This window comes from Mercenaria mercenaria, chromosome 1, assembly GCF_021730395.1.
Source record: "Mercenaria mercenaria strain notata chromosome 1, MADL_Memer_1, whole genome shotgun sequence".
Classification (NCBI taxonomy): domain Eukaryota; kingdom Metazoa; phylum Mollusca; class Bivalvia; order Venerida; family Veneridae; genus Mercenaria; species Mercenaria mercenaria.
The window spans coordinates 88,069,122-88,096,302 of record NC_069361.1 but is presented as its reverse complement, the minus strand read 5'-3'; the positions used below and the strand labels follow the sequence as shown (position 1 = coordinate 88,096,302).

At 35.7% G+C, this 27,181-nt stretch overlaps 1 protein-coding gene across 1 annotated transcript; it reads right to left on the bottom strand.

Annotated features, from left to right (window-relative positions):
- Nucleotides 1-25,285, bottom strand: LOC123531427 (synaptojanin-2-binding protein-like). The gene is made up of 4 exons (XM_045312382.2): nt 25,069-25,285; nt 17,833-17,969; nt 14,186-14,299; nt 1-6,038 (listed from the first exon to the last, which is right to left on the bottom strand). The coding sequence occupies exons 1-4, from the start codon at nt 25,133-25,135 to the stop codon at nt 5,877-5,879; spliced, it is 480 nt and encodes a 159-aa protein (XP_045168317.2). The 5' UTR covers nt 25,136-25,285; the 3' UTR covers nt 1-5,876.
- Between the last annotated feature and the right edge of the window lie 1,896 nt (nt 25,286-27,181).

Sequence of the window (27,181 nt, the reverse complement as noted above, 5' to 3'; positions counted from 1 at the left end):
TCAAGATAAAAATTTATTCTCTGTGTGATAATGTAACAAATTTACAAAGAATAAACACAAGCAGTAATCATCCAAACTGTTAACATGCACTACATTTGTCCTACATGTGTTCTACATGGGCATATACCAATTGCATCAGGAAACTGATCATATCCATTCAATATATGTAGTGTGGCTACAGGTTATATTATATATATATTAAATATTACAGTAACATTCCCTATCAAGCTTTGGATAAAGAGCAGTACCTCTTAAGCTGCACATGAAATATTTTTATGTATGACATAACAATTTTACTTACATGCAGTGAATGTTTTGAAAATTTACTTAGGCAGTGAGATACATATTGTTTTTCTGCATTTTAACAATGAGTTCATTTTACTGATACAATTGATGAAATATAGGGTAAAAGACAATCTTTTTTATTTTGTTCATTAAGTTGTCCAGTTACCAGGTACAAAATGATTCTTACCTACATATACTGATCACAAGATACAATCTACCCTTTCAAATAAAAAGAACAGACAATACACTTATATAAACTAAATTAAAGAATTACGTTATTAACATTCACTGTTTAGTCTGATATGTTCAAATGTGCAATAAAATTGCATGTATCTTATACCACTGCAGTAACACACAGAAATATCCTCCATTACTGTACTGTAACTATTTATTTATTTATTTATTTGGGTTTTACGGCGCACCAACACAGTATAGGTTATATGGCGCCAAACAGGACTACAAATTTTGGTTTCACAACTCAATACTGTAATAGTACAGTGGGACCCATCACAACTGAAACAAGAAACATCAAAACCACTCGAAACTGAACAAATATCTGTCATTTTCTTTTACTCTTACAGTTCCTTAACAGAACTATTTATACCCGAAAGCCCCTTCATACGAAACTTGGGGTTCCACTGTAGTCAGTATCTTGACAAAAACTTTATTATTGATGGAATGTGTTGCACATCACACTTAAATACAGAACTAACACACAATACCTAATCAGTTTTTAAAAATTCATTACATAAATACACAGTTGTGTTTAAACACCACACTAGTCACACCTTTAAAATGTCAGCTAAGAAAACAGCTTTTAAGCTTTAATTTTATAACTGGCTATTTCAAATGAATTGCTTTATTAGCACTGTACGACTAGTATTATTTCTCATTAATGTATTACGGTAATTATTTCCTCACATTTTACAGCTATAAAGTAGGCATTATTTAAATAAAAGCCCTAATCAACTGTATTGATATATGGTTGAAACATGTGGAAATGATCTGACTAAATGAAGATTCAAAGTCAAATACTGTCTTGCACTGATTCAGTAATACAATGTAAAAATGATGCATAGCTTTATTTGCAGGGTAATACAATATGCATGATATACATTTTTTTTTCTTATGGCGAGACAGGGCAAATAATGGAAAATTAAAGATTACAACTGCACAATTACTAAAGTTACAGACTATCACTTTAAGCTAGAGGAAATTGCTACTAGGCTACTAAGAAAAAATGCGAAACTTAGAATCTGATTTTATCAAAACTACTTGCACACTACCTAATCTGCATTTACAAGGAACTAAAACCTAAATACAGTAAATATCTATAAAGGCTGGTCTAATATCAAAGGAAACTAAAACCCCCCTGATTCTGTAATAAACAATAACACTACTTCAATCATTTTGTACAGTCCTAATGAAAACAGCATTAAAGAGTTAATAAACAGGCTTTTTACTTAACTAATTTCTGGTAAAAATGAAATGATATTTAACCATTTTTTCAACTTGAATGTATTTTAATGTGTCTGTATACTGACCAAAAACTACCAAGCATATTGAAATAAGATTAAACTTATCATTTTGGTATTGTTTCCACAAAAAGCAAAATGTCTTACTTACACAGCATTTTTTTTAAACCTTGTCTACATATTTAACATGTGCTTAACTTTTCATAAATTTTCTTTCTGTATGAACTTATGTATTGTGATATTTCAGCAGACAAAACAATAAAGACTTTACTGACATGTATGACAGCCCTAGCTGAAGTAATGGTAATACATGCCTTAAATAAACACAAAATAAAATGCTGCACAAAACAAAACAAAACAAAACAAAAACTGAGAGAAAAAAAATACAAAATTCTGTTTGACAGAAAAATTTGACCATGTTTAGCCATTTAAACTACTATCTATCCCCAATATACAAATATGGTCAATTTATACACAAGTCATTTTATAATTCACACATACCAATCACACAGTCTATAATTAATATTTTCAAATTATTTTTTTTCCACCTGTAAGTATTTCAAACTTGAATTAACTTTTTGATCTGCTCCAGGTGAAAATCAGTTCTAAATGAAAAGCTAGCAAGACTTCAAACCCACCCATCTGGTGTGAGCAATGTCTTGTCTTTCCAGAAGTCTCAAGTTTTAACTATCTACAGATGAAAACACCAGTCCTGTACTTGCACAATAGTAAGAAAGAAATCATTGTATGACCTTAATAGCAAAAATAAATTATCTCTTGGAAAGAAAGCTGTTGTTGAAGAATTTCTCATAGAGTTATGATAAAGATAATTACATATTATCTACCAGTTTTAGCCTACGTAACTAAGGCTGGGACGATTTCTAAATTTTGAAATCGGTTAATCATTTGTATGAAATCGAATCGAACCGGTTAATCGGCCACCATATTTAAAATGCTGTTTTCTTTCCTGACGACCATATCAAGGGACTTCCAACAGCTGACTTCATCAGGAACTTACGGACTTTATCGTTCGCAATCAGTGTGATATTTTAGTGTATTGTTTTAGATATATCAAGACAGGCAAATCTGAGACTATTAATTATGTTCAAGTTGATGTGTTTTAGCGGAAATATACTGTGGGTCTATCATATAGTATGTGATTGTCAAAGAAATATATAAAGATGAGGTACAATTCATGATGTTTATTGTTTGAGAGCGATTAGCGCTTTTGCAAAGTTGAAACCGGTTTTACATAGTAATCGAATCGAATCCTATTAACTGAGTAATCATCCCAGTCCTATACGTAACCCGACTTCTTGTATCTTACATAGACTGTATGAGAACATACACTGTGTGTTTGGCAGGTGCAATTCTATAAAAAAACAAGGCAGTCTGAAAGACAGCTAAATCCCCCGCCACTGCTATGGATAGTGAAAGGGTAAAACCTTTGATTTTAGCTGTGACCTTGACCTTGAACTGACATAGCTGACTCATGAATTCTGCACAACATCTTGATGAGGTGATCATTTGACCAAAGTTTCATGAAAATCCTTCAAGGGGTTTAGGAGATACAGAGCTGAAACCTTTGACCTTCAGTTGTGACCTTGACCTTGAGTTGACATGGCTGACTCATGAGTTCTTGATGAGGTGATCATTTGACCCAAGTTTGATGAAAATCCTTCAAGGGGTTAAGGAGATACAGAGTGGACACCAAATAAAGGCTCAAACCTTCGACCCTTAGTTGTGACCTTGACCTTGAGCTGGCATGGTTGACTCATAATTTCTGCACATCGTTCTGATGAGGTAATCATTTGACCAAAGTTTTATAAAATTCCTTCCAGGGGTTTAGGAGATATAGAGTGGACATGAAATGGAAGGCTCAAACCTTTGACCTTTGATGTGACCTTGACCTTGAGCCGACATGGCTGACTCATAAGTTCTGCCCATCGCCTTGATGAGGTGATCGTTTGACCCAAGTTTGATGAAAATCCTTCAAGGGGTTTAGGAGATACAGAGCGGACACAAAATGGAAGGTTCAAACCTTTGACCCTAAGTTTTGACTTTGACCTTGAGCCGGCATGACTGATTCATGGGTTCTGCACATCCTCTTGATGAGGTGATCATTTGACCCAAGTTTTATAAAATTCCTTCAAGGGGTTTAAGAGAGATAGAGGGGACACAAAATGGAAGGCTCAAACCTTTGACCTTGAGTTGTGACCTTGACCTTGAGCCGGCATGGCTGACTCATGGGTTCTGCACATCGTCTTGATGAGGTGATCATTTGACCCAAGTTTTATAAAATTCCTTCAAGAGCTTTACGAGATATAGAGTGGACACAAAATGGCAGGCTCAAACCTTTGACCTTGACCTTGAACCGACAAGGCTGACTCATGGGTTCTGCACATCGTCTTGATGAGGTGATCATTTGACCCAAGTTTCATGAAAATCCTTCAAGGGGTTTAGGAGATATGGACCGGACACGATTTTGTTACGGACGGAAGGACGGAAAGACGGACGGACGGACGGAAAGACGGACGCACGACGGACACAGACCATTCCTATAATCCCTCCGCCACGGCGGGGGATTAACAAAAGTATGAGCAGTAGTAAATCTAACACAGTCATAAAGACAAAGTATTTGTCACAAAGTACTTTGTTCAATACATGACTGTACTTTGAATACATAAAATGCAAGATTAGAAGAATCTAAAGACAGTATTTTGTAAATTGGGCACAAACAGCAAAATGGCCAAGATATTAATTATTTCCACAGATCTTGCTGGAAATCACTATATGATTATGTCTGCTGCTGTTAATTCACATTTTGCATTATTCAGGTTGTACATGCCCATAAACACAACTTAACAAATGATTAGCATGTCTGGATGCTAAATGCAAGATCACTGGGAACCAGTATCCGGACAAGATCAGTTTCTGGATACATTTAAAAATCATTTTATTTAGGCCTTATTCATGCAATCATTTCATCCTGATCATTCTGACAATTGTTCTTCATGTCTTTGAAAAAACACTGCTTCACAAGACTGTATTTTGTTTCATGACGACACATCACCTGTGTTTACAAAACAACTTTCAGTCTCACAAGAACTGGTTCCGAGCCAGAAATGCAAATTGCTTGACAAGGTTTACCACCATTGTCTTGGTTACTAACAGAAAATACACAACCACACCTTCAACAGAGGAAGAAAAAAAACATGCTTACAGTTATATTATTTGCTTTTCATAGACTGAATATTGCGTTATAAATCCAACTTGTACTAATCCTTTCTTTGTTCAATGTTACATTAGCAACAGATTTCTTAAAAGTAGCACTTAAACAGATACAACATAATTCTGTATCAGAAATTACCAATAATACACTGAAAACTACAGTCAAACTTTATTTGCTCGAACTTAGGTAATTCGAACACGACCCTTTGCTTGAACTCATCAGCAGGTCCCGGCAAAATACGCTCAAACTACCTATAACTTGTGCTAACTTTGCCTGTCCCATGGAGTTTGAGCAGTTTGGCTGTAGCTTATAGCACGAAACTGATGAAATAAGTTAACAATGGAAACAAGCTTGCCACAAAGTCTACCATTACATTTTTGTACATAAATAATTTGAAACTATCACAGGGCTATAACGAGATGATACAGGATAATGTTAAAGGTAAACAATGATAAAGGATGACAATATTTCCAGGTAAAGGTAAACAATATTGAAGGATGTCAATATTTCCAGTCTACATTCTCTGACACCTTGATTTCAGCAAATTCAAGTTTATTCGAGTATAAATACTTATCCCTTTCTATAGATACAAAACATAAATGTGTAAACCAACAAAAAGAACAAAATTTTAGACACACACTCTTTCTTGTACTGAGTTATTGACAAAAACTTATGAAAGAGATCTGAAAAAATGTAAAAAATGCATAAATTATGTATCTTTAAATTTTTTTACCAACAAATATAATTATACAGAACAATTTTCTGAACAGCCACGTACACATTCATCACCACATTCTATGAATTTTTAAGACATTTAAATAATTCATTTGTTTCAACTTAACATTAACGCAACAATTGAGTAGTTAATCTAAATTGCACCATGTTCACCGATAGCTCACAAAACCTTTTGAAAACTTTTTGTACATTATTACACCACCAATTACAAGTCCAATACAGGCAGCAATTGCGATGTATTTTCCTGCACCGGATGACTGTGCTTCATCTGGGTTGCCCCCCTCACTTTGTTTCTCTTGTGTTCGTTTCTTCTGTAAAACACAAACAGTTCTTTATAATCTATAGAAGCTCAGAATTATATACCGCATTTAACACTGATTTTATTCTGTTTTGTTATTAAAGTTTGTTTAATTTGCATGAGTTTGGTTAACTTCCAATTTTCAATTGTACTTATGTAAAGCCAGTCAATAAACTGAACTAGGAAAGAGGTTTTAATACAAGCTTTTAGCTTACTCCTCAATCCTATAACACTAATATATGTTTGTATGAAATGCATATTTGGAAAATAAATATTGTTTAAACCAATTAAATGAACTGTTCTTCCCGGATTCTGCAGTATTAGCTTATTCTCCACAAGTAAATGAAAACTTTCCACATTTATCACAGGTGAAAGGTTATTGTGAATGCAGATCTTTTTTTCCTTTCAGTCTTTCTTTCAAGCACATGCAGGCAAATCTTCACTGCCTTACAATATAACGGCTGAAAAACTTTCTCTCACGTCAGAGACAGAATTCAACCATAGAATAACACAAAACAGACAACAGTAAGGGGGATGAGTGTGGAAAGAAAGTGATTCAATGCCATGGATCATCATTATTATGCCTCTGTAATCATGTGACTTTTCAAAACTTCTATGAACAATAGTTTCTTATCTTGCATCAGATACATTTGGTAGATGGTAGCATTTCTAAAGTTCTTGATGCAGACTGTATCCTAAATACCTCAAAGCATTCTCTGCCTGCAAAAAGCACTTACTGAGTATACTGTGAAATCATTAATATTCGTGGGGGGCTAATTTTCGTCGATTTCAGGGTTGAGTCAATCCACGAAATTAAATCCCAAAGAACAAGTAAAATTCCCATTCATTTTATGTTCAAAACTTGAAATCCATGAATTCATACCCAACGAAATTAACGTTTTGACCAAAACCATGAAATTTCATGCCCACGAAATTAAATGATTTTACAGTATGCAATTGAATTTCAGTCTTTTTGAAAGGTGCTCATTCTAAATGATCGATTGAAACTCATTTTTCCATATTTAGTAACAATGACCTTGACCCAAACTACCTAAAATGAAACCAATTTTGACCTGCTTTAACAAACATTCTGACAGTTTCTTCATGATAAGCTAGGGAATGTGGCCTCCAGGATGTTGTTACTTGACCTTGAAAATAGATGATCCAGTACCAATTTTGTTAAGGATCTATTGAGGCGAACATTCTGACCAAGTTTCATCAATACTGGGTCAAACTGTTAATAGATTAATTATCGCTTGAATGAATACGAAAGTCGAAAAAGGGGCATAATTTAGTAAAAAAGTAAAATAGGGTTATGGAACCTGCATAGTGCCTATCAGCTCATGGCAGTGGACAAGTGTATGAAGTTTCAATCCATTCCCATTAGTTGGTACTGAGATACCAGCTTACATATACGAATTTAACCCAAAACTCCAAAGTTGAAAAAGGGGCATAATTTTGTAAAATGTGAAGTTGAGTTACTGACCCTTTGTACTGCATGTCATATCATGACAGTGAACTAGTGTGTGAAGTTTGAATCCTTTCCCATTAGTAGATACTGAGATACCAGCTTACATACAAAAACTAAACCAAAAATTTCTATGTTGAATAAGGGGCATAATTTTGTAAAAAAGCAAAATAAAGTTATGGGACCTGCTTTGTGGATGTCAGATAATGACAGTGAACAAGTGTGTGAAGTTTCAATCCATTCCATTTAGTGAGTACTGAGATACCAGCTTACATACAAAACCTTAACTAAAAAATTCTAAGTCAAAAAAGGGGCATAATTTTGTAAAAAAAGCAAAATAAAGTTATGGAACCTGTGCAGTGTAAGTCAGTTTATCACAGTAAATAAGTGTGTGAACTTTCAATCCATTCCCACAAGTGGTTACTGAGATACCAGCTTACATACAAAACCTTAACCAAAAATGTCTAAGTCAAAAAAAGGGCATAATTTTGTAAAAAAGCAAAACAGAGTTATGGAACCTGTGCAATGTAAGTCAGTTTATCACAGTGAATAAATGTGTGAAGTTTCAATCCATTCCCACAAGTGGTTGCTGAGATACCAGCTTACATACAAAAACTTAACAAAATCGGGACGCCGACGCCGACGCATGGGCGAGTCCAATAGCTCTACTATTCTATGAATAGTCGAGCTAAAAATGTTAATATGGCCGATGATGCACTTCTGTGACTGACAGACACATAATTTTTGGGATCACACACTCACCTGAGCAATTTTGGATTTCAGGTTAGTCAAGTCACAAATGTAAATCCAACAACAAGAAGGTCCATGATGGCCTAAATCGATCACTGATTTACCACGTTGCGTTTAAAACCAAAAGCAAAAAAAAACAAGAGCATCGCTTTGCAGGTGCTGACTGTCATCTATTTTTTTTTGTAAAATAGACAATACTTGTCAAACCATGATTTTGACTAGCTTTAACAAAGGGCATATCATTTCTTCAAAAGCTAGGGATGAGGTTATGTTTCTTGATGACATGTGTCCATTAATTTTGTGTAAGGATCTATTGGCAATTTAAGCAATAGCTTTATATTTATGGGTCAAACGTGCTTAATACATTAATTACCAAGCTAAATGAATTTTCTAAGTCCAAAAAGGGGCATAATTTATTGAAAAAAGCAGGATGGAGTTATGTGCCTGCTGTACAGTCAGCTTATGGATGGTGAACAAGTGTTGAAGTTTCAAATCCATTAGTTTGATAGTTTAAGACAAAAGTTGACCAAACTAAAGTTGAACAGAAATGTGATATTTTTAAATCCAGAAAGGGGTACATTAATCTGTCAACAAAAAGCAGGATGGAGTTGATCTTTCATTTGTTACAGGGTCAGCTTATATGAAAACATAGTGTTAGCAAGTTTCAAAGCAATAGCTTTGATAGTTTGGGATTAAAAGCTGAACCTTAAAATAAATATCTAACCAAGAAAAACTAACTAATTTCTAAGTCGAAAAAGGGGCATAATTCTTGTAAAAAAAGCAAATGAGTTATGATTCTTGAGTGTAAGGGTCTGTTTATGATGGTGGAACAAGTATTCCAAGTTTACAAAGCAATACTCTTGATAGTTAGTAAAAAATTGACTCAAAACATAAAAACTAACAAGTTAAATCATGAATATTTTCAAGTGAAAAGGTGGCCATTTAATCTTGCCAAAAGCAGATTGGAGTTAGTTTCATGTTATACCAAAGGGGCGGCTTAGATGGTGACCAAGTCTTCACGTTTCAAAGCAATAGCTTTGACTAGTTTATGGGAGAAAGCTGTGACCTGAAACAATAAACTGTAACCAGGCACCTGAGCCTGCGCCGAACAACGCTCAATGTATGACAATAACTCCATAGCATTTTTGTTTCAAAAAACAGATGAGCTAAAAATTCTTCCAAGGTACAGATATGTCAAAATACACCTAACAAGAGCTGTCCGTAAGACAGCGCGCTTGACTTTTCTCAGTGCTTGACTCTGCATTAGAGCTTTGCCAGTAAAAAAAAAAATCTAAGTTAAAAAGAGTCATAACTGTGTCTCCTGGTGTAGACTTTGATAGTAAATATCTATTTTGCGTTTCAAGTCAAAAGCTTTAACAGTAACAGAGATAATTGACTTTTAACAAAATATTCTAAGTTAAAAAGGGGCATAATTCTGTCAAAATTGAAATCAGAGTTATGGATATTGTTTCTCCTGGTGTAGACTTTGATGGCAAGTAAGTATTTTATATTTCAAGTCAAAAGCTTTGATAGTAACAGAGATATTTTACTTTATCAAAAACTTTAACCAAAAATCTAAGTTAAAAAGGGGCATAATTCTGTCAAAATTCAAACCAGACTTACGGGATATGTGTCTCTTGGTGCAGACTTTGATTGTATATACCTATTTTGAGTTTCAAGTCAAAAGCTTTAATAGTAACAGAGATATTTGACTTTATCAAATTTTTAAAAAAAATTCTAAGTTAAAAAGGGGCATAATTCTGTCAAAATTCAAATTAGAGTTATGGGGATTGTTTCTCCTGGTGTAGACTTTGATAGTAAATAAGTATTTTAAGTTTCAAGTCAATAGCTTTGATAGTAACAGAGATATCTGACTTATCAAAAACTTTAACCAAAAATTCTAAGTTTAAAAGGGGCATAATTCTGTCATAATTCAAATCAGAGTTATGGGGATTGTTTCTCCTGGTGTAGACTTTGATAGTAAATTACTATTAGTAAATAACTATTTTAAGTTTCAAGTCAACAGCTTTGATAGTAACAGAGATATTTGACTTATCAAAAACTTTAACCAACGGCGGCGCCGACGCCGGGGCAAGTGCATTAGCTCTACTTTTTCTTCGAAAAGTCGAGCTAAAAATTGGAGGTACCATCCATGTTGTACCACAGAAAAGTGGTCTCAGTTTTTCCCTACGGCCAATAATAAAAAAGTTACTAAATAAGCTATTTATAGTAACATAAAAGGGAAGTTATAAAAAAAAAATTGTAAGCGAACAAAGAAGGATCTGCCAAATAAAAACAAGAGCACTGCAATGCAACGCAAATGCTGAGCAATATTTACATAAAACAAAGTCATATGACCTTTGACCCCTAAGTGTGACCTTGACATTGAATTCAGCCATCCAAAATATGCGCCCTGCATATCCTTTCAATGAGTGAACATTTGTGTCAGGTTTCTCTGAAATCCATTAAGGGGCTCAAGAGTTACAGAGCGGAAGGGAAATTGCTAACCAACACACAGACAGACTCCGAGGCGATAACATAGTACATCCCTGCGGGCGTATAAAAAAGAATCAAGATCTTATGGTGATACAAGTTGTGTGCAAGTTTGGTTAAAATCAAATCATAAATGAAGCTGCTATTGTGCAGACAAGGTCAAAATAGCAAACTTTGGCCCTTTCAGGGGCCATAACTCTGGAACCCGTTATGGGATCTGGCCAGTTTAGGAATGGAACCAAGATCTTTTTGTGACACAAGTTTTGTGCAAGTTTGATTAAATTCAAATCATAAATGAAGCTGCTATTGTGCAGACAAGGTCAAAATAGCTAATTCCTGCCCTATCAGGGGCCATAACTCTGGAACCCATTACGGGATCTGGCCTGTTCAAGAAAGGAACCAAGATCTTATGGTGACACAAGTTTTGTGCAAGTTTGGTTAAATAATCATTTAATGAAACCATATGGGCAAGACAACGGACAAAATGCTAATTTGCCAACCTCAGGCGCATAACTCGGACATAATAGACATCTGGCCGTTCAAGAAAAGGAACAAGATCTTATGATGATACAAGTTGTGTGCAAGTTTGGTAAAAATCAAATCATAAATAAAGCTGCTATTGTGCAGACAAGGTCAAAATAGCTAATTTTGGGCCTTTCAGGGGCCATAACTCTGGAAACCGTTATGGGATCTGGCCGGTTCAGGAATGGAACCAAAATCTTTTGATGACACAAGTTGTGTGCAAGTTTGATTAAATGCAAATCATAAATGAAGCTGCTATTGTGCAGACAAGGTCAAAATAGCTAATTCCGACCCTATCAGGGGCCGTAACTCTGGAACCCATTATGGGATCTGGCCTGTTCAAGAAAGGAACAAAGATCTTATGGTGACACAAGTTTTGTGCAAGTTTGGTTAAAATCAAATCATAAATGAAACCATTATTGTGCAGACAAGGTCAAAATAGCTAATTTTGATCCCTTCGGGGGCCGTAACTCTAGAACCCATAATTGAATCTTGCCAGTTCCAGAAAGGAACCAAGATCTTATGGTGATACAAGTTGTGTGCAAGTTTGGTAAAAATCAAATCATAAATAAAGCTGCTATTGTGCAGGCAAGGTCAAAATAGCTAATTTTGGGCCTTTCAGGGGTCATAACTCTGGAACCCATGATGGAATCTGGCCAGTTGCAGAAAGGAACCAAGATCTTGTGGTGATACAAGTTGTGTGCAAGTTTGGTAAAAATCAAATCATAAATTAAGCTGCTATTGTGCAGACAAGCTCAAAATAGCTAATTTTGGCCCTTTCAGTGGGCATAACTCTGGAACCCATTAAGGGATCTGGCCAGTTCAAGAAAGGAAGCGAGATCTTATGGTGATACAAGTTGTGTGCAAGTTTGGTTAAAATAAAATCATAAATGAAACCACTATCGTGCAGACAAGGAATTGTTGACGGACGAACGGACTGACGACGGACGAAGGGTGATCACAAAAGCTCACCTTGTCACTATGTGACAGGTGAGCTAAAAACAACAGCTGTCACTATTGGTGACAAATGCCCCCAAAGTAGGCCCAAGAATGCCAGAGTTGTACGCTAAAAAAAAATCATATATCATTTTGTGACCTTGATCTTGACCTAAGAGGCCTGGATCATAAGTGTGACATATCTTCTCAATATGGTAAACATTTGTGTCAAATTATTTTCAAATCCCTCGATAAATGGCAGAGTTATGGACCAGACAAGAAACACCTTTGACTTCTAAGTGTGACCTTGACCTTGGATCTAGGGGTCTGGGTCTTGCGAATGACACCTCATTTCATTATAGGGAACATTTATGCCAAGTAATTTCAAAATCCCTTCATCAATGGCAGTGTTATGGACCGGACAAGAAACAGCCCATGTTAACCTTTGACCTCTAAGTATGACCTTGACCTTGGAGCTAGGGGTCTGGGTCTTGCCCATGACATGTCGTCTCATTATGATGAACATTTATGCCAAGTAATTTCAAAATCCCTTAATGAATGGCAGAGTTATGGACCGGACACGAAACAAACCCTGTTAACCTTGGACTTCTAAGTGTGACCTTGACCTTGTAGCTAGGGGTCTGTGTCTTGCCCATGACACGTCAACTCATTATGGTAAACATTTATGCCAAGTTGTCTCAAAATCCCTTCTTGGATGGCAGAGTTATGGACCGGACACGAAACAGACCATGTTAACCTTTGAACTCTAAATGTGACCTTGACCTTGGAGCTAGGGGTCTGGGTCTTGCGCATGACACGTCGTCTCATTATGGTGAACATTTATGCCAATATGCCCACCTTCGGGGGCATAAAAAAGAAGTAAAAGCACCCATTGCACTATCTCATGGAAGAAAGGGACAGGTTTGAGAAATGTTTAAATTGCTTGGTTTCTTGATAAAAACCATTGATGTGACCATCCATTTTCTTTCAAGGCATACACTAGAATTCCCTGTATATGAGATAGGCAAATTCTTTCCCAATAATAGAATTTTAAATGCCATTTCAAGGGCAGATAACTCTTTCAATACCGGTGACCTATGATTTTTATTGCATATTTTTGTTTCTTAGATGATTGTCCAATATCCAAAGTTTGAAGAAGTTCTATTATCGGGAAAAATTTAGCCCTGAATTCTAGCATACGTCCTTAATAGTTGCATCATTTCCCATGCAATGGTTATAGATTCTATAAAAATGTCTGGAAGATAGGTCTTTTTTCAAAGTAGGTCTAGCCCACCGACTTTTTCTCTCTAAGCATATGAAGGTATAACAGAAGTGTTCATTATCAACACTTAACCAGTTAGGTGCGACTTGAATCTCTCTTGAGCAACAAAAAGGTATTGCAAGCCCTTAATCACTCACCTGACCTTGAGTTTGCCCCAGATAACATTGTATTGAATTTGACCTAAACTTCATTCTAAATATAAACATTCTTTACTAAGATCACAAAGAAAATGAGGCCTCTAAAGTGTTCATAGAAGTTTTCAGTTACTTGACCTAGTGACCCAGTTAACCCAATATCAAACTCATTCTAAGTTTCATGAACGTAGAATAGAGACTGATTCCTGCCTCAGCCATGCTGATTCCAACGTAGATAGTTACCTTTCTGAGGCTTAAATTTATCTTTTTGTAGAGACTTTCGACTCCATCTCAGAGTCTTCTTCATGACTGTGATGTCATGTGACAAAAAGATAACTTTAAGCCTCAGTAAGGTAACTATCTATTTTGGAAGTTTCATGAAGACTGAGCCATAACTGTGACCACTAGTGTGCTAACAGTGAAATTGTGGACGCAGGCCACAAAGGCAATAGTTGGAACATTACCTGTACTAATAGCTCACCCTGAACTTAAGGTAATGAAAATGATGCTCTATATATTTGGAGAGGTTAGGTGGTCATTTGTCTCAAAGAAGTATACTGAATACAAAGACTTACCAATATCTCTGCCTGAGCTCCATGTTGTACACGTAGTGTAACAGTATCTTTGGCCCTCGTAAAACATTGGACAGCATCCTCATGTGTCACGTTCACCAAACTCTTCCCATTGATCTGTTCAACATAAACTTGTAAACTGTGAAATCAGTAACTTGACGGGCACTTATTTTTGTGGATTTCAATGTTGTGTAAATCCGCAAAAATAAATTACAGAGAACAATGAGAAATTCTATTAATTTCATTATCAAGTTAAAACCCTTCTGTCTGAATTTTGGAATCCAAACCCTTTAAAATCTACTTTTATTTCAGAAGCAAAGTAAGTTTAATCAATATTACAATAGCAGAGTATTTTCATGCAGGTGACAGAGTTTGTGGCAACCTTTTGTACATGTATGTTTTTCTACACATATACAACACTGATCAAGAACAGAATTTAATCAGATAGAAAACTAGATGCAAATTATACTCAATTCTTTGAAGTTTTTACAGTACAATCAGTTGCCTTTCACTGACCAATAACTTTGATAGGGGTTGAGTCCCGTTGACAGAATGCCAGGTCGAGTATGATAGCTCTTCACATACTTCATAATATATTACAATCTGCTAATAATGATCATAATACTTAAAGCATGCAAATGATGTTGGAAACTAAAAAGATTGTCATTTTCATGCCGTTAAGTGAAATCAGAGTAACTTTTGGAAATAATTTCTCTAAACCCTGCTGAATGACTTAAATATTTTTGCCATAACAGTTGGATTTTTTGTGTTGCATATCTGAATTTTTTCACTAACATTTAGAATGTTGATCATGACAAACGCAAATGGAACAAATAATGGCTTGTTCTGATTTAATCAGAGAAATACATTAAGAATAAGAACCTTATTGCTGAGTATGGAATGATATTTAGGTAAATTTTACACAATGCCTGCTGACTGTTACAATTTACTCACTGACACTCCCATTGTGCTTACTTGTATAGTAATCATGCATGCTGGCACGTTTAACACGCTTGTTGACAATGATACCATGCTTGTTGACAATAATACCATGCTTGCTGACAATGATACCATGCGTGCTGGAAGTTACAACTTCTTTGCTGCTTAGACCCTGATGTCTATATCATAATTTCATTTGGCAAAATGACAGTGCCGTGTACCGTATTGGAATATTTCAACATGCCGGGACTGTATATAAGCAACATTGCACAGTTACAATGCTCACAGAAGAAAATACACAATGTGACCACACAATATGAAAGATGCAATCAGCCACTAAGCAAGTTGAAAGTAAGCATAATGCAAAGTGCAACATTGCACGTCACATTTTGATACCAGGGGGCGCAAGTTCGTAGTTTTCACTAAAGGTAACGGGAATATCCGGCCTATAAAGGATTTTAATTAGCTCTTGGCTAAGTGTCAAAACAGTCATCACTGACTCAAGTTCATATTCTACATGTTCAAAATGACAGTTTAACACATTATTAGCAATCTGCAAAATTCTGTCCTTAACAGCCAGTTTAATTTCTGAAATCTCAGGAATTTCAAACTGTAAGTCTTCCATTTATATAACACGTCACTTGTAAATAAACGCAAAATTAAAAATAAATAAAGTTAAGACAAATGGCGATTTGCAAAAAGGGGAAGTAACTATTGTTAGATCTCTATACATATTCGGATATCCTCGATAATCTTTCCGGCAAATAATTATTCAAAGTACGGACAAGGCAGTCTGAAAGACAGCTAATTCCCCCACCACTGCTATGGATAGTGAAAGGGTAAACATTTGACCTTCAGTTGTGACCTAGACCTTGAACTGACATGGCTGACTCATGAATTCTGCACAACATCTTGATGAGGTGATTATTTGACCCAAGTTTCATAAAAATCCTTCAAGGGGTTAAGGAGATAAGAGCTCAAACCTTTGACCTTGAGTTGTGACCTTGACCTTGAGTTGACATGGCTGATTATTGAGTTCTTGATAAGGTGATCATTTGACCCAAGTTTGATAAAAATCCTTCAAGGGGTTTAGGAGATACACAGTGGACACAAAATGGAAGGCTCAAACCTTTGACCCTAAGTTATGACCTTGAGCTGGCATGGCTGACTCATAAAATCTGCACATCGTTTTGATGAGGTGATCATTTGACCCAAGTTTTATAAAAACTCCTTCAAGAGTTTTAAGAGATATAGAGTGGACACAAAATGGAAGGCTCAAACCTTTGACCTCGAGTTGTGACCTTGACCTTGAGCCAGCATGGCTGACTCATGAGTTCTGCACATCGCCTTGATGAGGTGATCATTTGACCAAAATTTAAAACAAGAAACGCGGCAATGCCACGAAACCAGGTTTTCAACACTTTTCATAAGAATAAACAAGAGTGCCAGAATGTCACAATATACGCCCGTCACAGCAAATTTCTGTACTCTAGCACCTGTATTTGCAGATGTAATTTTAATTTTGGTTGTTTAGTAATCATTGTAATTCTTTTGTTCACAAAAGTCCACAAAAAAACGCCTGCCCGACCGACATCTACCCCAATCTAATAACTCAGGTTTTCATTGAAAACCTGGTTAATGAATCATTCAAGGGAATTAGGAGATACAGAGCAGAAACAAAATGGAAGGCTCAAACCTTTGACCTTCAGTTATGACCTTGACCTTGAGCCGGCATGGCTGACTCACGAGTTCTGCACATTGCCTTGATAAGGTGATCATTTGACCCAAGTTGATGAAAATCCTTCAAGGGGTTTAGGAGATATAGAGCGGACACAAAATGGAAGGCTCTAACCTTTGACCCTAAGTTGTGACCTTGACCTTGAGCCGGCATGGCTGACTAATGGGTTCTGCACATCATCTTGATGAGGTGATCATTTGACCCAAGTTTTATAAAATTCCTTCAAGGGGTTTAGGAGATATAGAGCAGACACAAAATGGAAGGCTCAAGCCTTTGACCTTGAGTTGTAACCTTGACCTTGGGCGGACAAGGCTGACTCATGGGTTCTGCACATTGTCTTGATGAGATGATCATTTTTGCCTAGTGCCTGATTACATTTTCGTTACTGATTGATCACTTCGTGAATTTTGTTCTTGGATGCACCAGATTAACCAGTATAACCATAGCATGTTGAAATATTCCAATACGGTACACGGCACTGTCATTTTGCCAAATGAAATTATGATATAGACATCAGGGTCTAAGCAGCAAAGAAGTTGTAACTTCCAGCACGCATGGTATCATTGTCAGCAAGCGTGGTATCATTGTCAACAAGCGTGGTATCATTGTCAACAAGCCTGTTAAACGTGCCAGCATGCATGATTACTATACCAGTAAGCACAATGGGAGTGTCAGTGAGTAAATTATAACAGTCAGCAGGCATTGTGTAATATTTACCTAAATATCATTCCATAGCTGAGCATATGAAATAGTTTCATTTGTGGCCTCTTTAGACAACCTCTTTAGACAGCAAGCGTAATAATCTCAAGTTCTATGCCACGAGAAATGTGCAGAAAATTTTGCAATCTTCAAGATTTAGATATGGATCATTAAGAAATTTATTCTTTAGAAAGTACTCATCTGATGAAGATTCTGATAATTAATACTACTACAAACTGAAGATGGTAAATTGTGTATATAAAATAAAACATACCGATAAAATTTTATCTCCTTCTTTTAGTCTACCATCAATATATGCTGCACCATTTTCCCTCACTTTTGTCACAAATATCCCTGAATCTCCAGGAATATGCGGGTTGTCAACTCCACCTCGGATATTAAATCCAAGACCTAAATTAGAAAAAAACAAGAATGATGTCAACACTGTACGACAAATGCCCCCTGAAACTGCAAGATAAAATGTACTCAATGAATGTAAATAAAGTCCATAAAAGGGCAAAAAAATAGTCAGATAAGAAAGTCACAAAAATATGCACATGTCTATTCGTGTTAACAATGTACTTTCATTTTAAATGGATGGAAACTGGAGAAGTTGAGTAAGTAAATTATGTAAAGGTCCAAAAAAGGGCTACAACTCTAGAAACAATAATGGAACATAAAAACTCCCAAAATTAAGCACACAACCACTTCATGATGACAATGTATACCGTTATATTTCATTTTAATTTAATGGATACTGTAGGAGTTGAGTACAAAAGGTAATGAGGTAGTTCTAATATATGGCCAAGGCATATCTCAAACTAGATGCCCAAGGGCAACATGTCGAGCCCGCTTATTTTCAGAAGGACTTGGAGTTGCATACGTCACTGTCTCATTGTGGCAAGCATTTATGCAAAATTAAAAAAAAGATTGCAAAAAGTTACAGAGCTCTCGTTTGCATTTTGGGACTGGGGCTAGGGTCCATGCAAGGGGGGAATTTTGCATGATTTTTCAAAAAAAGTCTTTTAAAGGGGGAATTTCAAATGCGAAAAGAAATGCAAACAAATATAAACATTCTTTTCAATTTTGCTGACCCAAACCTGAATTCTGTTAATTATAAACTCTTCTGATTGAATTCTGCCAATAATAAACAACATTATTCAGTCATCACACTTGGTATTTTTTCTCTGAGCCACTGAATTTTTGGAAACACTAAAATTTTAAGGCCAAAAAGTAAACTGCAAAGCACTTAGCACTGATGTTCTTGGACTCGAGGGGGAATTTTTTTGAAAATAGGGGGAAAAACATACTATTTTGAGGGGGGAATGGGGCCTATGTTCGGCCCCAAATTTTGCCAAACGGGAGCCCTGAGTTACAATATGTTATTTATAGTAACAACAAAGGGAGTAAAGAGGGTCATTGACCCTAAAGCGCTCACCTGTGTACAAGGCTTCAAGTGTATTTGTATTAGTACATGTACAGAGTTAAGTTTCTTCTATGTTAGCTTATACAACCGGCATTGTATTAAGAGACCTACCAAGGGACTGCTAAAAAGTGATCTCTTAAAGGAATGGTCTCTTAATGAATTTCAGTCAGGTGAAAAGAAAAGTTATTTTTAACTGTTAATGTAACTGTATTTATACGCACATACATGTACACAATATAATTATGTATATATATTTCACAAAATGTGAAAATTATAGCTGGATTGTTCATCAGTTCGACTTTTGTCGAATATTTAACTTTTGGGACTACATAAATATGGTTGCTAGTCATTTAATAAAAAAGCCTTTAATGAAATGAATTTATGTACTGAAAACATTCGGGAGGGATTCTGACTAGTCGTTTAATACAAAAATCGCTTAATAGAGGTGGTCACAAGTATTATGTCGACTGTATTATATACATTTCACACACATTTTTGAACCTAGGGCAATAATTTTAATAGTTACGGTAGAAATTACAAATCTGATATCACATGCCAAATATCAAGGCCCTAGCCATTATTGATTCAGAGAAGATTTTCAAAGTTTCTTATATCAAAGCCTATAGTAAGTACATGTCAGACACATGACACAGGGACGTGACTGTGGCAAAGTTTTATTTGTTTATTTTTCTGTAGATGAGTAGAACAGCCACACTGGATTCATATTATTTCTGTAATTTGTACTCCCGTTGAATGACACACTAATTCAATTTACAAAACTTCAATTTTATTTTAGTCCTTTCACAAATTAAAAAACTTATTATTATTTTATTCCTTTTTCTTAATCATAACATTACAATTTACTTTCCGTATAATCCATACACAGTCTGATGTTTAAAATAAAAACAACCTGCTTATATAGTAAAGTTTTCCTGCCAAACAGACACAAAACACGTGAAAAATATGAATAGATTCTGGCGGGACTGAAATCCCGACGGACACCAAAACTCTGGTGGATCTAAACAACAATAACATGAATATTACAAAATCGCAATTCGCGACACTCCCGCCAAAGACAGATAGTAAAGAAAAAGTTAATGTAACTATATACATGAATGTGTTCTTAACACATTTTGGATTATGATTATTATGACAACAATACATTCAGATTAATATAATATTGTAGAAAGTATATATATATATATATAGGTAAAAAAACTTCAGAAGTACAGTCTCTAGTCATTTGGCAGAATACATTTAGCAAAATGCTACAAATAAGTTTGCAAAACCATTTTTTAAAAAATAAACTTGAAGCAACACACTTACTAAATGATTTTTACATTTTCTCATTTTACACGTAAAAATGTCTGCTTATCCCAGGACAAACGGAATAAAAAAAACCCACAGGTCCACTGGCAAAAAGTCCCAAGACAGATAAGTCAGACAGAGCAGGGCCTCCTCTGCCATACCCCAATGTAACCAAATGCTACAAATTCAAAGAACAGGCTACAGATTTTTGAAAGTGGCTACAAGAATTTTATTGAAATGTGGCCAAATTTCAGCAATTCAGATTCAATTTGGCACTTTCTCTCAAAAACGTGGCAACAACTTTAAAAGGCCCGGCAAAGGTCCTGCAAAGGAATTCAACACCTCCACTGTGTTATTATTTTTTTAATTTCGCTGAGCACTGTATATTTTCAGACAGGAACACTAACGTCTTTTTGACACAGTGCAAAATAATATACTTTATTTACATTAATTCAAATTTAGTTTTTGTTGCTATTGCTGGATATAATGAAATAAAATCACAAAATTAATAAAAAGTAGATGTTATTTTATGGCATTCTTTCAATACACAAAGTGCTCTCCTATAACATGAATACGTACGATTATTGTACACGAGTGCGCAGTCCAAGTCAAATACACGGTCTTATTTGACTATTACATTAGTGCACGACACAATAAAATAAACCGATAGCATGATTCTATTACATCTTTTATTCCAGAAACTGTATTAAGAAAATAAAAGTCACGTAAATATTTTGCCGAATAAAGACACTCTATGAATTTTAAAGCAATAGCAAGACTGCAAATTCGACAGGAAGATATTGGACAAAAAAATTAATGAACAGAAATAAAAACAAATAAAGCGGGAAACAAACAAAATTTTGATTTGGGCCTAACCCTAGTGTTTGAAACATGCCTATCGACAAACTCCGCCCACTCTGAAATGAACACGCACAACTTCCAATGACATGTCGAGTAAGCTTCAAAGACATGTATCGAGGTCACGGAGAGCAAACAGTGTTTGAAATGATTCACAAGTAAACAACTGTAAACTGGTAAACGTCTTCTTAAATTATGGGTAGGCATATACCACTTGCTGCTATTTTCGTGTTACATCTGGTCTTGCGGTACAGTAAAATTCCTACTTACGACCACGCCGAAATTACGACAGCACCGCTAATACGACCGATTTTGCAAAGAACAGAATATTTCCTTCTTAAACATGTTAAAACCAGCGGTCGTTTGTCCGAAAATGCGACCAGACCGCTAATCCACTAATGCGACCACCAATTTCAAAACTGTTTGATTTTTTCACACTTAATTAATCACCGCAATTACGACCACTCAAATTTTTCTGTATGTTACCGCGAATCGCCACGGGAATTAACACGTGCGACATCGAGTTAACACGTTAAGCGCGTACATTGTGTATTTATCTGTTAATTGCTAACAAGTCTTTTAACAGTCAGGGGTGTAACTGTTTTAAGTTATGTAACCTATTTCAGTTACTTATTCAAGAATTTTATAACCTGTATTAGTTATAAAACAGCGTTCGACACTAATGGTGTCCCGGGATCCCGAGGACACCAAAAATCCGCAAGGGATCCTAAAGTTCAAAATTTCGGTGTTCCGTCGGGACTCTTGATTTTCAGATGAAATACGATTCTAAAAAAATGAAATTCCCCAGTCTTGTTCGCTCAAAACATCGCTCTTTTGCTAAGCTAAGCGTTCAGTTGACCCGAGGTCCCGGGTTTTGACCCGCGAAAATCGAGAAAAACTCGTATTTTACCCGCATAAATTACGGCACGTGCGTCAGCTTGACTCGCAGAAATTTACTTAGATGCGTTCCAAGTTCGATAGTTCTGCCCCCTGTCAATCAAAATCCCAGTGAATTTCGATATTGTTCGCCAGCACAAGCGGAAATATGGCAGTAGGCGGAGCGTCGTATGTTAATTAGCTACCGACAGATGTCAGTCACGCCACGCGCCAAATGACACGTGCTTATCTCGCGGTTTGTATTTAGTACAATATGCCTTGTCATTATCAAAGGTGTTTATTGATCAATGTTTACATGTTAATTGATACACAATGCAGCCTTAGATTATCGTGTTTGTACCATTATTTTGTGTGCTCGATACGATTACATAAGCCGGTCAGCCGTTACGGTCTACAACAAATTATCATTGCCGAGGCTTTGTTTGGGCAAAACAAATTAAATAAGCAGAAATTATACGTGGTATGATGAGAAAATAAAGTTAAAACAGTTATCTTTTCAAGAACTTTAACTGTTACTTTTGTTTTTCGTATTTGTCTCTCGTTTTCTAGACCGACATTTTCGAACATTTTTATCATTTCTAACAAGATTTTTCTAGAATAAAAAGCCAATGAAACGTCTGCATTTATGAAAAATATGATCAATGTTGCCAAAGCAGCTCTTATTTAGAAGAATTTGCTGATAATATTAGCATGCAAACACTAAACCCCACCCACTTTTAGGCAATGTGCAAAATAAAACAACTAAAATATGAAATGTTTAAGAAAATCTGTTATGACCAATGTACTAGTTGTAGATAAAGTCTGTGGGAGTTGCATTAATAAGGCCTAAAAAATCCTTGTATCTGGTAACATGCTAAAAAAATTAGGGTAGGTAGGTCGGAACATTTTTTTTTTTAAATTTATTTTATTTAAGGGAGACTTCGGAATTTTTTTTTTATGTCAAAAAAATGATTACAAATAAGGGGGTTATAAGGGGGAATGAACTAGGCGGCATACATTTAGACGAACTACAACAAATGGCAGAGGAGTGCGATGGTAGTGAAGATGAGGGGGAAGAGGACTTGGACAGAAATGACATTATTCTTTTACAGCAAAAGTCATACAAGCTATTGTTGTCATTGATGTAAAATGGAAATAAAGTGGAAATAAAATACATGTAGTACTGTAAACAGTTGTGTTTGTTAGATTTTAGTTTTTTCATGTTCTTACCACATTTTGTTATCAGGGACTCCTAATTTTCAGCAGGGATTCCTAAATTTCCCAGCAGGTATTCCTTCGGGATACCTGGCAAAAAAGTTAGTGTCGAACGCTGTAAAATATAGATAACCCAGGTAAGTTAATCAAAGAAAGCCTTTCTGCTGTTCTCACAAAGTGACCTTTAAATTGTAATTAGTAGCAAACTGTGGTTAATCAAATTCTCTTTTAGTCTGATCATGACCTGATGAACATAATGGGATGTTTAGAGTTTTATAGCATTAAAACCATTTGCGTAAGACTTTATCAGCCTTGCATAAAAAAATTTACTGCATAGCTGGAAAGATAAAAGGCCAAGGATTCAGGAAATGATTGCATTAGTCACATTCACAATGAGGAATTGACACAGGAGGGCTTTGTAATATTTTCTGATAACTGAAACAAGTTATGAAAGTAAACCCAATAACTCAAATGGGTTATTAACTGTGATAACTTGAAACAGTTACACCCCTGACTGTTTAAACGTTATCAAAACAACGTATCAAACTGTTTGATTGTCTGAAATTGTTATTTAAAGATGTTTGGTGTTTTACATCGCTATTTTAACATAAGAAATTGTTGAAATAATTAATTTGTTTGTAATTAAACGAATGCCCGCTAATTGAATTGACTGGATTAAAACGGATTTAATTAGATCTAAACGGTGTTTGTTTGTTATTATTAATGTAAATACGTTTGGGATTTCAGTGGAGAATGAAGTTTGAAATTGTTTGATATTGTTGTAACTCTCTTTAATTGAACAATATTCAAATCATTATCAGTTAAGTGCGTCCTTAATTAATACACAGTTTGAGTATTTAAGGCTAAAGAAATTAAAGAAAATAAAGCTACATATAAATTTAACAGTGTTTGCCATTATTGCGTCTTGATTGTATTCCAATGTGTTATTTATCTGCCAGACCTTCCCTGTATAGCCTTGTCCCCTAATCAGACCAGACCGCTAATAAGACCAGTTTTACAAAGAACCATGGGTGGTCTTAATAGCAGAATTCTACTGTATTTGATTTTTGCGAGAACAACAATGTGCAGCACTAAACACAAATTTGACTTACTTTGAAAGCTGATTACATTTCACACCCTATTTTTGTAAACATAGGTCAATTATTTTTAAATGCCCTTGTCGATCATTTGACAAAGTAAAATCGGTAATGAATTGTGTGCTGTCCATATATTTGACGGAATTACCCTTCCACTGTGTTAATTTTACATTGCAAAAATTTTTAATGTCTTTCTCACGAAATTTATTTTGAAAATTTAGGGGTCCTATACATTTTACACTTTCACAGGAAGCGCTTTATCAAGTTGGATGCCATACTGCGAAATTAGGATTAACTCTTTTGGCGAAAGTGAAAGTCATAGCACATGCACCGGAAACATGATGGGTTTAAAAGTAAACAAGGACTAGAAAAATGATTTTCTGCTTGAAATAATAGTGGAAAACAAAAGGTTTACGAAGTTAATAGGAAATAATAGCAAGATAATATTGTTTTACTTTCCTTTATTCATTTATTCCCTTAGTACCGCGAAAATAGGTGCAAACAGGCTACTGGCCATTTTCAACTGACTGTCCTAATCATACAGATGCTATATTTTTCAATTGTGAACGTCAGCACTTGACTTGATAACATTTTTCCTGAAAATTTCCTCTAAAATTGTTTGATGATAAATTTAAGGGATTTCCCCATAAGTGCGAGTTCGAAAGTCCATAGGGTTAATAAAGTGGGTGGGGTACTAAATTATTTGGAAGCAAGTCTTTCAAAATATTACCAGTGGAACCCCTTGACAACTTTATTTCAACTCCTTCTAGTTGATTACTTTCCGCTGCTTGATCCATTTGTCGAAGCTAATTTAAAACATAGATCTTCTCTGTTAATGAGAAGCCGAAAGTGTCAAACGCAACCAAGGTTGATTGATATGACCGGATTACTCGGACTTTTTCCCTTGAGAAAAGGCAAGATCTAGTAATATTTAACTGAAATTGATTCACAAAGCATTTATTATGACCTTTAAAGAAAAGTTATTGATAACAACGTTCAAGGAGACGTTAACAATAATTGCTACAAAGAATCAGACACTTCGATCCAAGGATTCGCGCTAAGATTTACAGTCAATTCGTCCCCAAGTCAGCTCGTCCCCGATTTGGTCATTTCGTCCCCATTTTTCGCCCCCACCCCCTCGCTTTTTTCGGCGAATGCCGTTATAAGAACGAATTGGTGACCTTGACTGACCCATGCCACGTGACTTCAGTTTGCAAATCAAACTACTTGATAACGCATTATAGATAATTTATCAAAATGAAAGATTTATGCAACACTGCCTGATTGGAACACAGGGATCTGTCACGTGCTATGATAGAGGGGTAAAATTTCTTTTTAATATTTTTAAATGAAATTCAAGAAAAAAAAATACATATAAACCATATATAGAAACAAGGGGGATAACATGGTGAATTTCTATTTTTTCCCTACATTCTTGTGCCCCAATCGTGCAACATTTTGGTAATAGCTGACTCATAACTACTGAACTACATGAGCAAAGGATGATACTAACAGAAAATGTATACTTTTCCCACCTTAAAATGTACCAAAAAGTCGTAAATCATAATTTTCTATATGCTGACACAGCAGTGTTTTACAACTTGGACACGATCGCGTAAAGCATTGACATGGTCATATCCAGGTGTATACTGCAATAAATAGCGGTAGAACTTGGTGAAACAAGTTATGATTCATAAGAATGTTAATAAATACACTAACTGCAAACATTTACACACCTCGGAAATTTCTGTCTGGGAAGAATACACGTATTTTGTCTTTCTCGCTCTACATTCATGCATTTTTCTCCATGCCCTTACAGAAAAAAATGGTCTGTGGTAAATGGATGCGGTGAATGGTTGGTGAATGATTGGTTAATAGAAAGTGAATAAAGTTTGGACCATTAACTTTTCATATGCAAATGAGGTCTGCGGTGAATGAGCTGCGAACAGTCTGCGGTGAATGATCTGTGAACTGTCTGCGGTGAATGAGCTGCGAACAGTCTGCGGTGAATGATTTGTGAACTGTCTGTGGTGAATGAGCTGCGAACTGTCTGCGGTGAATGAACTGTGCACAGTCTGCGGTGAATGAGCTGCAAGCTGCATGTCTGCAGAAAGCTTTCATCTTGTACGGCAGAATGTTGAGCCCGCCAGCGGTCTGTGAAGTGTGACCTTGAACCTAGGGACCTGATTCTTTCACATGACACTCCGTCACATAATGGTGAACATTCATGCCAAAATACATCAAAATCCCATCATGCATGAAGAAGAAATGCTCCGGACAAACTTCAATTTGACCTTTGACCTCCAACTGTGACCTTGACCTTTGAGATAGGAACATGGGGTTTGTGTGTGACACACCTTATCATTGAGGTTAACATTTGTGCAAAATATAAACAAGATTGGTCCATGCATGTCAAAATTATGGTCCGGAAAAATATTGGACGCACGCATGCACGAACACACATACACCAAAACGCCAAAAGTGGTGACTATATCGAGCTCAACGCAAGTGGGCTTGACGATTAGCTAGAGAGTTAGCTGGAAACCTCTATACATTTACATGCACAAAAATTCAAAGTCATGGAAACTGATGACAAAAATAAGTCTGCAGTTTAGAATTACATAAATCAAATAAATTGAAAAAAAAAAAATCGCATTTTACTTTTGACATGCCTTGTGTATATCATAGACAATTAAAAAAGCACTTACTGTAGCTGACACTATGCTATTCACATAAATCTGCTGTACTCTGCATGGTCCAGAATTTCAAACTATACAAACCATTTTGCCACCAAAACAGGTGCAGCTATTTTATTTACAAATCATGAAATTCAAGTTTCTCTG

What these genes read in the sequence shown, in the direction of transcription:
- LOC123531427 (XM_045312382.2), bottom strand. Translation starts at nt 25,135, where the DNA reads ATGGATCAAGCAGCGGAAAGTAATCAACTAGAAGGAGTTGAAATAAAG. An exon ending in GTTGTCAAGGGGTTCCACTG is followed by an intron (nt 17,970 to 25,068) that starts GTAATATTTTGA and finishes TTTCTAATTTAG; the next exon opens with GTCTTGGATTTAATATCCGA. An exon ending in GAGCTCAGGCAGAGATATTG is followed by an intron (nt 6,039 to 14,185) that starts GTAAGTCTTTGT and finishes TGTGTTTTACAG; the next exon opens with AAGAAACGAACACAAGAGAA.